Source organism: Histomonas meleagridis (assembly GCF_020186115.1).
Source record: "Histomonas meleagridis strain 2922-C6/04-10x chromosome Unknown contig_12, whole genome shotgun sequence".
Taxonomy (NCBI): Eukaryota; Parabasalia; order Tritrichomonadida; family Dientamoebidae; genus Histomonas; species Histomonas meleagridis.
Window position 1 is genome coordinate 201,659 of NW_027150759.1, and position 12,258 is coordinate 213,916.

General features: G+C 31.6%; 4 protein-coding genes across 4 annotated transcripts; 3 read left to right on the forward strand and 1 right to left on the reverse strand.

Annotated features, from left to right (window-relative positions):
• Positions 1 to 776: 776 nt before the first annotated feature.
• GO595_001111 (protein transport protein SEC31-like B) lies at positions 777 to 3,977 on the reverse strand (the record flags this gene model as incomplete). The annotated part of the gene is made up of 1 exon (XM_067913869.1): positions 777 to 3,977. One exon carries the CDS (start codon positions 3,975 to 3,977, stop codon positions 777 to 779), a length of 3,201 nt encoding a protein of 1,066 aa, XP_067778729.1.
• A 596-nt stretch (positions 3,978 to 4,573) lies between these two features.
• GO595_001112 (Rps27bp) lies at positions 4,574 to 4,834 on the forward strand (the record flags this gene model as incomplete). Its single annotated transcript, XM_067913875.1, has 1 exon — positions 4,574 to 4,834. The coding sequence occupies one exon, from the start codon at positions 4,574 to 4,576 to the stop codon at positions 4,832 to 4,834; it is 261 nt and encodes an 86-aa protein (XP_067778730.1).
• A 554-nt stretch (positions 4,835 to 5,388) lies between these two features.
• On the forward strand, positions 5,389 to 5,937 carry GO595_001113 (small GTP-binding protein; the record flags this gene model as incomplete). The annotated part of the gene is made up of 1 exon (XM_067913876.1): positions 5,389 to 5,937. One exon carries the CDS (start codon positions 5,389 to 5,391, stop codon positions 5,935 to 5,937), a length of 549 nt encoding a protein of 182 aa, XP_067778731.1.
• Positions 5,938 to 8,287: 2,350 nt separating this feature from the next.
• GO595_001114 (Cleavage and polyadenylation specificity factor subunit 3-I) lies at positions 8,288 to 10,282 on the forward strand (the record flags this gene model as incomplete). Its single annotated transcript, XM_067913877.1, has 1 exon — positions 8,288 to 10,282. One exon carries the CDS (start codon positions 8,288 to 8,290, stop codon positions 10,280 to 10,282), a length of 1,995 nt encoding a protein of 664 aa, XP_067778732.1.
• Positions 10,283 to 12,258: the final 1,976 nt, after the last annotated feature.

Consider the following 12,258-nt stretch of genomic DNA (forward strand, 5'->3'; position numbering starts at 1 on the left):
TAGCAGATTGTTGATCATCAAATGTGTTGAAATTTTTGTTGTTAAAAAGATGAATAAATGGTGAAAAAGAACTTGCAGTAGTAGACGCAAAGTCACATTGGTTTTCTGTTTGATTTTGTTGGTGATGGAAATGTAAATGTTTATTAAAAACAAAGGTGAAAACTATTTTACTTGTAAAAATGAGAAGAATAAAAACTTGAATTCTTGGTGCTCTTAAAACAAAATGATGAGGTTTAATAAAGTACTTCAAAATTGTTGTTCTGTTTGGATTTGACATGGAAGGTCGTAGCCTATCGTTTCTGATCGCTTAGTCAATGCACCGTTCATTACGTCTTCAAAATTATGATTTTTTGTATGATGTCGATATATGATAAAAAACAAAAAAATGAGATTTTTCGAGTTCTACCTATTTCGTGAGATCTATTTTGTTTTGGAAGATATTCTTGTTTTAGTTTGGTAATAATTGAATAGAAAGTTATGGAAACATAAAAAAGGTTTGTGAATTGACTAACTTTATTCGAATTTTTGTCGAACAAGGTATAAAGCGGTTTTGACATTTTGATTCGATTATTAAAAAATTACAAATTTATAACATTTCTTTCAGATCAATATTTTCATACAAACTTCCGTTTCAGCCTAAAATGACTTCATATAAACAAAGCATTGCGCAAGTACAATATCGTTGAGGAATGCGAAGCTGAAGTCGATTTGTTTGGCTGCAAATTGTTCACTTCTTTAACGAATATAAAAACAAAATTATTTCATTAGTTGAAAGTTTACTTCAGTGCGTTCTGGATGTAGATCATGAGCATCACCACATCTCTCGACTTCGACATGAACTTGGCCAAGTTCTTCCTTGTGTTTCCTGCGCCTGCGACATCGCCTGAGTTCAATTGCTGCACGAACATTGATAAGTTTTGTATCAATTCCTCCGGCACAGTTTCGTTCTTAAACGCTGCGTAGACGTATGGTAACTTTTGTTGTGCGTCTTGTATAGCCTTTTTAACTTGTGGTGTAATGTCAGGCTTCGATTCAATTGAGTCTATAATTGCCACAATTGAGTTAGCTAATGATTGATATTGTTGTGGCACTTCTTCAATTGTAGCTTTGTTACTAACTACTGGCTGAGCTTTTTGTTCTGGTGTTGCAACATTTGATGGTGAATGTGCTGGATTCATTGGTGGTGTAGCAACTTGTGGTGGAATAATATGTACTGGTGGTGGTGCATTAATTACTGGTGGTGCCATTGGTGGTGGAGATATTGGTGGTGAAGTTGGTTGTGGTGGTGGCTGAGTAACTGGCATTACTTGTGCTATTGGTGGCTTGATAACTGCTGGTGGTGGAGCATTTATAACAGGTGTAATGGTGGGCGGCGGTTTGACAACGGTTGGGCCAACTCCTGGTGGTGGGGTGGTCCTCAGAGGAACGTTAACTGTGGGTGGTGGAACGTTAATTGTTGGGGGTGCCACAATTGTTGGCGTAACGGTCATTGGGGGCGGTGCAATATTTTGTGTATTATTTGGTACAACATATGTAGGACGTGATACATTAGGTCCATTCGGTACTTGATATGTAGGAACATTTTGAGGAGGAGGAGGAGTATTATTCATTGTAGGTGGTGGACCTATTGGTGGTTTATTATTTGGTATATAATTATGTGTAGTTGTAGGTGGAGGAGGAGGTAAATTGGATTGTTGTTGTGTTGTTGGTGGTACTGGAATTGCATGTCTTTGATTTGGTATGAATACATTTGAGGGCGATGTAACGTTCTGAATATTTTGTGAGGGAATTGACGGTTGTTGTTGACGGACTTGTTTTGATGTTTGTTGATGTTGTAATGAATCTCCTTTAAGTGCAGCCTTTAATTCCAAAAGACTTTTATTGTCAGGCAAAGCATCGACGAATCTAATAGCATCATCCTTATGACCGCTTTGTATTACATGTTGTAAAAATGTTCTAGCGATATCAGAAACAACTTCACCAGCTTTAGGACCTACCATAGCACATAACTTTTCTAATACAAGTAATACTACTGAAGCACTTGAAGTATCTTTTTCAGTCTTTTCATAAATTTGGAAAAGACATTGTTGTATCATATCATATTGTTTTGCTGCTATAAAGCAAAGGAGTGCAGATTTATAATCATTTTGTTCAGCAATTAATCTTCTACCTAAATGTGCTGACAAAGATTCGAATTGATCTTTTGCATGATTACAAAGGATTGCGAATATTTCTTTCCAATCCTTAATCTTTGCATATCTTACTAAGTTATCCAATTTATTCTCTGATATTTGTGATATTAATCTCGTAAGTGGAGTATTACTTAATCTAATATATCTTTGACGTGCAGCTTCAAATATTTCTGATGAACCACAAGAAGCTATTAATAATGCATCTGCATATTTCTCTGAGTTAAAAGCGCAATTTATAGCCTCTTCTAAATTACCAGTAACTATAGCTTGAGCTATAAGATTTGCTGCTTTATCATCTTTAGCTTTAGGTAATACTCTAAATGGACTAAAGACATCACCAAATACTTCAGCATCTGCTTGTGATGTACCACCGAATATACTATTGTCAATATCATTTGTCGTGTTACCAAATAAATTACTACTTGAGTCTGCATCTTCAACAGATTGATTTGGCTTAACAATCGGAGCCATTAATTCCGAGAAATTCTTCTTCTCAAAGCCTAATGACTTTAACGCATTCGATTTAAATGTTTCGGAATTCATCGCAAGTTGCGTTATTTCCCATAATTCTTTCTCTGTATTGTCTTCACTACTTTGGATCTTATCGTTGACAAATTGTTCCATATTGTTCTTCTCTAGCGCATCAATTAGGTTAACAAAGTCATCCGCTTCTGCAATTTGTTCCTGATGAATGAAACTACGAATCGTCTTATCATGGAAATGAAAGATTCGACCATCAAAGGCAACGTCGACGCCTGAGTTACGCTGATGATATTTGACTAAAGGAAGTTTCGTCGATTGTCCAAGTGTCGGATCTGCAAATGAATATAATTGCGTATTGTTCAAACTTGAAGCCAACAACGCGCCGTGGATGAATGGTGACCACGACAAATGTGTCACCGCTGACGTGGACTCGAAAATAGACGAAAGTTGTTCTCCGGTTTCAATATTCCATGAAATGATATTTCCGTCTTTTCCACCAGAAATAAGAATCCTGGAGTCTGATGATGGCCATTCGAGCTTAGAAACACCAGAGCTATGCCCATGAAGTTTCTTATATGGTTCGGTGATATTTCGAAGATCCCATAACGATATCACGGAATTACGGGAATCGTTGGAAGCGGTGGCTAAGAGAGTAGAGTTCGATGGGGAAAATGCAATATCTGATAATGAAGATTTGAATGTCGAATCTGCAAAACTATGCGTGGATCGATTGGAACGAAGATCCCAAACAACACAGAGACCTGTGGAGTCACAAAGGCCAAATATTGACGATAATGAGGATTTGGGATGCCACGAAACGGCAGTGATTTCACCTTGGACGACTCTGTTTGTGATGCCTGAGGAACATCGTTTTCCTGCTTTTGGATTTGTAAGGTCCCAAATTGATACGGTGTTATCTGATGATATTGATAATAAGACATTTGTTTGATTACGATTGAATGAAAGGCAGGTGATTGGCTGCTTATGGTATGAAAGCGTGCTGAGGATTTCCTTTTCTGATGGGGAATATAATGTGATGTTACCATCGTTATGACCAGTGGCTATTACGCCAAGATCTAAAGCACGTGTGACTGACCAATCTAATGTGGTTATTGGCGAAGAGACATCAAACGTGTGATATGTTTCTGTGGTTGGTGTTAAGCCGAGGAAATTGAATCGAGATAATGTTAACGAGGGTGATTGTGTCTCTTGCGGAGTTGTCGCCGCGGCAAAAAGTCGTGCTTCATCTCGGAAAGGACACCATGTTACGATGTTGGGTTGTTCTGATAGCCAAACCTTCATACTGCCTAAATGTGAACGGTTATGACAGCCCAAAAGTAAAGCGGCCAAATAACAGCTAACAGACTCTGTCAATTGACTCATTCGAACCTTTTCATATGTATCGTTCTATCGTTTCACAGAATTTATAAAATGAATTTATCTTTTTAACAAATGATAATTAACGTTTTCTGTTGAATAAAAACATAATAAAAATTTAAATTGTTATGTTATATCTGTTTGATTTCATGATAAAAGTCATTTCTGTGTGAATGTCCCAAAAGTTTGTGTTTGTGTACTATTTGATCGATAACTGCAGACTACGGCCAAATATATTCTCAAATTTAATATCGGAGAAACTTAATGATTTTGAGTTTATTCACAAGAACTTGAACACCTTTAGTTAGTGCACATGTTTTCTCATTAGGATTAAGAATTTAAACAAAGCAATTTTGGACAAAATGATTAAATGTTTAATTGGCTGGCTGGATAATGAATTCCGATCAATATCAATTCAAATATCAACTTTTTTAATGGTTTTCCTTAGAAAAATATTTAAGAAATGTGATGTAAAAAATAAAGTTTCAATGCAATAACCGCTGAAGGCCGGCCTTTCCTTAATGAGTACACTCGACTGTGATATTCTTCACCCATCAATCGAAAAAGAAAAACACACATGCAAGAAGAAGACACTTATCCCAAACCCACGTTCTGAATTTGTTTCACTTCGTTGCCCATCTTGCATGAATGTTACAACAGCATTTTCTCATTCACACATCCCTGTTTATTGCGAAGAATGTAATACTACACTTGCCTACCCAACTGGCGGTCGTATCAAACTTGCAGAAAACGTTGAATGCCGCTCAAAGATCTCGGCTTAAATTTCTAAAGATTAAATGAAAAATTCTATTTTTTTTTATCATGATAATTGGTAAGGATAAAATACCTGCAAATGAATTCAATTGAAAAATTTTAATTAATGACAAAAATGTTTTTCAATGTAATCAAATTTTGTCATTGTGTGAACATGTTTCTCCTGTTTTATGTGCAAGTTCGCTTATTTTTTTTTTTGTTGGATGTCACAATACTGCGTTATTCAGAACCGCAAAAACTTGGACACTTTTTGAATATAATTTTATTCAAATTAACTGTGTACCTGCCCAAAAAACACCGAAACGAACGATCTTTCTCGCAATTTTGAATAGTTTATTATTTTATTTTCTCGAGAATAAAACATAAAGATCTTTTTTTTTTTAATCAAAAATTTTAATTAATACATTTTTAAAATTACCCGAAAGTCTATTTTATTGTAATATAACATCTGTTTCAAATTGTAATCATTATAACATAAGAAAAACAAAAAAATAAATTTGAGAGTTGTTTGCAAACCTAAATAAAATTCACAAATAACCTTTTGAACACTTTAGTCACTAAAATGGAATCACCAAAACTTAAACTCCTAAGCATTGGCGGAGGTGCCGTTGGTAAGACATCTCTCACTTTGCAATGGATAAAAGGAGAATTCTCTGAGAGTTATACACCAACTATTGAAGAGATGTTTGAAAAAAACGTTGAAATAGATGGGAAAAAATATGATGTCGAAATCACTGATACAGCAGGTCAAGATGAGTTTGCTTCAATGAAGTATCGTTATATTTCACCTTCACAAGGATTTCTTTTTGTTTTCTCAATAACTGAAGAAAAATCATTTAGCGAATTACCAGGACTTTATAAAGAAGTAACTGATGCAAAAGAAACAACCTCGGTTCCTTGTGTTGTAGCTGGAAATAAAGCTGATTTAAGAGACGATACATCAATTCCATCTCAAAAAGGTGAGCAAATGGCTCAAAAGTTCCATACAAAATACTTCGAAACTTCTGCAAAGGAAGGGTTAAACGTTAATGAAACTTTCATTTTCTTGATCAAACAATGTCTTACTACAAATAAGACATCTACCGGGGGTGGATGTTGCCAAATCCAATAGAATATTAGAATAAATATTATCAACCGAATTCGTTTGACTTTAAAAATATAATTTTTGTTCAATAAACCAATTTTTCTTAGTCACTTTATAATCGGATGCCAAAACAAATATTTGTTGTTGAGTTAAATTTGAATATATATAACTATCTTTTCTTTTTAATTGATTCGTGTAATCTTTGTTTTAATGACTCAAAAAACATTCATTCAGAATTTTTAACCAGATGTAATTTTGCTTAACATTTTGCATAAATTTATGATATCATTTTTATAATATCATGTTAAAGTTTAAATGTAAATTGGGTTTAAATATTTTAAGTTTATAATCAATTTTAGTATAATATTAAAATATTTGTACATTATCCAGATATCCTGAAGAAAATTTAATGAAAACACCTAATAAACATATAAAAATTTAATCATCAGTTCGACAAAGGTTTCCTTGATAAAAAGTTTTTATATTATATAAAATCATAATATTGCATATTTTCTTTGTAAAAATATGGTTTTATTATCAAAATCATTTTTATGAAGATATTTATAAATTTTTATCTTTAATTCAATAGTTTATATGTATTTTGAGTTCAAAATGATCGACTTTTAATTATTTGGCTTGGGTTGAAACTTACACATGTATTTAGTTATTGTTGTGTAAGAGTTAATCTCATTTGATACCATACCACATTTCCATGCACTGATTGTGATATTCCTTCATTTATGAAACCGAACTTTTCATAATAATGAATTAGTTTATCTTTGCAAGTCAACACTAAGCCATTTCTATTCTGTTTTCTTGCTTCATCAATAAATTTATACATTAACACGGCAGCACAGCCTTGATTACGATATGAAGGAATTGTATCTAATCCAAATATCATTTGCCATTTGCCTTTTTCATCATGCAAACTAGCATCATCATACATCTCATCTCGTAAATCAGGTTCATTTGTGACCAGTCCATTAATAAAACCAATGATTTTATCATTATCGAGTAAAAGTAAAAAGTGACTCGAGTACGATAGTAACCGTTTTTCAATGCTTTCTTTTGATGCGGCTTCTGCTTTGGGGAAACAAAGTGATTCAACTTCACTTATTGGTTCAAGATCACTTATGGTAGCGTAACGCATTTTCCAAGTTGATTTAATATGATACCATTTTAATGCTTCAGATTCTATTTGATTCAAAAATTTGGATTTATTTGAATTATATGATGATACCCCATTAGCAGGCTCTTCAGAAATCTTTGTTTTGAGTTGATTATATTCATGAAATGCTTTGGAATTGACTTGAAGATAATCACGAACTGCTAAATACCTTTCAATTTGAGAAATATTGTCTTCTTGGAAAAGGTAAACATGGTAAGAACAATCAGTACAAACTTTTTGGAAAAATTTTTGAGTTGAAATTTCTTTATCTTCATAAAATTCATATCCAATTTTTTTTAATTCTTTTGTATAAAGTTCACCATCAGAATTTTTTTTGACAACTATGATTATGTCTATAACTGGATTTGCTTGAAGCAATGGAATACATGTGCTACCAATATGATGAATTTCAATAAAACTTTCCCCTAGCGTTTCTTTTATATTTTTAGATTCAACTAAATACATTTGTTGCCATTTAGGATGAAATTTTGCAGCATTTACTTTCATGGCTTTTTGGCCACAAAGGTGCACCCTAAAATTCAATTGAGGGTGTTTTGATCGTCCAGGACGATCAATCTGTTTACTTTTTCACTCGTACAAATCAAAATCTTTAAATTGAAAGAAAAAAATTTTGAGTTATCAATCGAACAAACAATGAAGTTATTTGATTCAAATTTTTCAAATTCGTTTAATTTTGCTATATGTAATTTTGTTTACTATTCTTTTGTTTCACGAAAGAAACGAAGTGATATTTATATAAAATAAATTTTTATATGACCACACAAATGAGTCAGTATACTGTAATTCACTTAAGATTTTCTTTAAAAGGAAAAGCATTGCTATAACATTACATAAAAAAACATTTAATTAAAAATTTAAATATTTTTCTATTCATTAAATGATGGTATAACATAATTATTTAAATAATTTTTTTGCAAAAATATTAGGCATATATTAAAATTATTCAAACATATAATAATATAATGAATATTCTTCTTCTGAGAGTATATATTCAATCTAGTAGTTGATGCTGAAATTGCTTGTTCCCAAATTTCATTATACAATAATTAAACTCTATAATATAATTTAATTCATAAGTTTTTCATATTTCTTTTATTATATAAAAATACGAAAATTTGAAAAGTGACAGATGACCCAAAGCTTTGAAAATGTCGTATCGTTTAAATTGAGGCTTGAACAAAATTCACAATGCAAGAAATCCCAATTGGCGATGATACACTTACTATCACCCCACTTGGGGCAGGACAAGAAGTAGGAAGAAGTTGCATTGTACTTAAATATCGAGGTCATACAATTATGCTAGATTGTGGAGTTCATCCTGGATATATGGAAACTGTTGGTCTCCCATTTTTTGATGCAATTAATCCAGCAGATGTTGATCTCTTACTTATCACACACTTTCATATCGATCATTGCGCAGCAGTACCATGGTTTTTAACTCAAACAAATTTCCATGGCAAATGTTACATGACTCCACTCACAAAATCTATATTCAAAATTCTCCTTCAAGATTATGTACGTCTATCTAGTGGAAGTGGCGAACAATATTTATTCAACAAAATGGATCTTGATAATTGTTTACCAATGATTATGGTTGCTAACAATCGTCAAACAATTACATACAACGGTATCAAAATTTGTTGTTACCAAGCAGGACATGTTTTAGGTGCTTGCATGTGGATGGTTGAAATTGATGGTGTCCGAGTTTTATACACAGGAGACTTTTCCCTTGAAGACGAACGGCATCTTAAAGGCGCGGAAATCCCACCAGTTACTCCAGATGTCCTAATTATCGAAAGTACGCATGGAATATCTCGAAATGAAGGACGGTTTGAACGTGAATATCGTTTCATAGAATATGTAACAAAGATTGTTGAACGTGGTGGAAGATGTCTTATCCCTATTTTTGCACTTGGTCGTGTTCAAGAGATCTTATTAATTCTTGATGAGTTTTGGGACACTAATCCACGTCTTCATTCTGTTCAAATATACTATGGGTCAAACCTTGCTAAGAAAGCCATGCAAGTTTATAACAATTTCATTGGTGCAGCAAATGAAGGCAAGATTACAGGCCAAGGAAATTTCAAATTTAAATACATCAAATATGTCAAAAGTGTTGAAGAAATCAACGACACATTTCCTTGTGTTGTCCTTGCAGCACCAGCCATGCTTCAAAATGGAATGAGTCGAACATTATTTGATCGTTGGGCTTCAAATCCATTAAATGGGGTCATCATTCCTGGATATACAGTCGAGAACACATTAGCTAAGGATCTCTTTTCTGAGCCTAAAGAAGTTCCAACAATGAACGGCAACATGATTCCTCGAAAAATTTCAATACATAACGTCTCCTTTTCGGGGCACTCCGATTTTACGCACACTTCACAATTCATCAAAGCGCTTCAAGTCAAAAGAATTATATTAGTTCATGGTGCTTCGACTGAAATGGAACGTCTACGTGATCGGTTAACCAAAGATTTTGCATATTTAGGAGTTGAAGTATATGCACCAGGAGATTGTGAAACAGCTCAATTTGAATTTAAATCTAATCCAACTGCCCTTGTAGATGGTTCTTTGATTGAATGTAAGGATCATTTAACGGGGTTAATAGTTCGAAAAGATTTTAATCATATCATAGTATCTCCAAATGAACTTAGTAAATTCTCATCGTTGAAGCCTTTAACGATTTCAATGAAGATCCAACAAAAATTAACACGACCATTATCAGATTACAAAGAGTTTTTAGCACGACATTTTGGAAGCGTATTACAAGTACAACCCGAAATGTTACAAATCGGGAAATTTTTGAAGATTGAACAAAAGGATCAAAATAGTTTTACATTAGAGTGGGATACTGATCCTATGAGTGACATGATTGCGGACAATGTGGCGATGATGTTAATGTCTTATGATCCAACGAGTGTCAAAGAAGAGCCGAATGATTTGTTCTTGCAAAAACTACAATCGGTTCTACAGTCGCGCTGGGGCAACGTGGAATATGATCAAGATTCACAGTACCTACAGCTGACTGTGAAAGATGTCGACGTGTTCATAACATTTGACCCGGACCAAGAAAATGGTATAATCATAGAGTGTAACAACGATGAAATAACAAAGACAATTAACGAACTTGCGGCTCCTTTATATAACTTGACAAAACCAATGACTTTTCCAGAAAGGTAAACTAAACTTATTTGCTAATAAATAATAAAATTATTTGCAAATTTTGGAGTGTAATTAATCATGTGAAATATCTTTCGAATAGACATTAATTCGTGATAAATCTAATCGAATTTTATTTGCAAATCCTAAAGTGTAATTAATCATGTGAAATATCTTTCGAATAGACATTAATTAGTGATAAATTTATTCGAATTTTATTTGCAAATCCTAAAGTGTAAATAATCATTTTATGGATATCTTTCGAATAGACATTAATTCGTGATAAATCTAATCGAATTTTATTTGCAAATCCTAAAGTGTAAATAATCATTTTATGGATATCTTTCGAATAGACATTAATTAGTGATAAATTTATTCGAATTTTATTTGCAAATCCTAAAGTGTAAATAATCATTTTATGGATATCTTTCGAATAGACATTAATTAGTGATAAATTTATTCGAATTTTATTTGCAAATCCTAAAGTGTAAATAATCATTTTATGGATATCTTTCGAATAGACATTAATTAGTGATAAATTTATTCGAATTTTATTTGCAAATCCTAAAGTGTAAATAATCATTTTATGGATATCTTTCGAATAGACATTAATTAGTGATAAATTTATTCGAATTTTATTTGCAAATCCTAAAGTGTAAATAATCATTTTATGGATATCTTTCGAATAGACATTAATTAGTGATAAATTTATTCGAATTTTATTTGCAAATCCTAAAGTGTAAATTAATCATTTTATGGATATCTTTCGAATAGACATTAATTAGTGATAAATTTATTCGAATTTTATTTGCAAATCCTAAAGTGTAAATAATCATTTTATGGATATCTTTCGAATAGACATTAATTAGTGATAAATTTATTCGAATTTTATTTGCAAATCCTAAAGTGTAATTAATCATGTGAAATATCTTTCGAATAGACATTAATTAGTGATAAATTTATTCGAATTTTATTTGCAAATCCTAAAGTGTAATTAATCATGTGAAATATCTTTCGAATAGACATTAATTAGTGATAAATTTATTCGAATTTTATTTGCAAATCCTAAAGTGCAATTAATCATTTTATGGATATCTTTCGAATAGACATTAATTAGTGATAAATCTGTTCGAATTTTATTTGCAAATCCTAAAGTGTAAATAATCATTTTATGGATATCTTTCGAATAGACATTAATTAGTGATAAATTTATTCGAATTTTATTTGCAAATCCTAAAGTGTAAATAATCATTTTATGGATATCTTTCGAATAGACATTAATTAGTGATAAATTTATTCGAATTTTATTTGCAAATCCTAAAGTGTAAATAATCATTTTATGGATATCTTTCGAATAGACATTAATTAGTGATAAATTTATTCGAATTTTATTTGCAAATCCTAAAGTGTAAATAATCATTTTATGGATATCTTTCGAATAGACATTAATTAGTGATAAATCTGTTCGAATTTTATTTGCAAATCCTAAAGTGTAATTAATCATGTGAAATATCTTTCGAATAGACATTAATTAGTGATAAATCTGTTCGAATTTTATTTGCAAATCCTAAAGTGTAAATAATCATTTTATGGATATCTTTCGAATAGACATTAATTAGTGATAAATTTATTCGAATTTTATTTGCAAATCCTAAAGTGTAAATAATCATTTTATGGATATCTTTCGAATAGACATTAATTAGTGATAAATTTATTCGAATTTTATTTGCAAATCCTAAAGTGTAAATAATCATTTTATGGATATCTTTCGAATAGACATTAATTAGTGATAAATTTATTCGAATTTTATTTGCAAATCCTAAAGTGTAATTAATCATGTGAAATATCTTTCGAATAGACATTAATTAGTGATAAATTTATTCGAATTTTATTTGCAAATCCTAAAGTGTAAATAATCATTTTATGGATATCTTTCGAATAGACATTAATTAGTGATAAATTTATTCGAATTTTATTTGCAAATCCTAAAGTGCAAT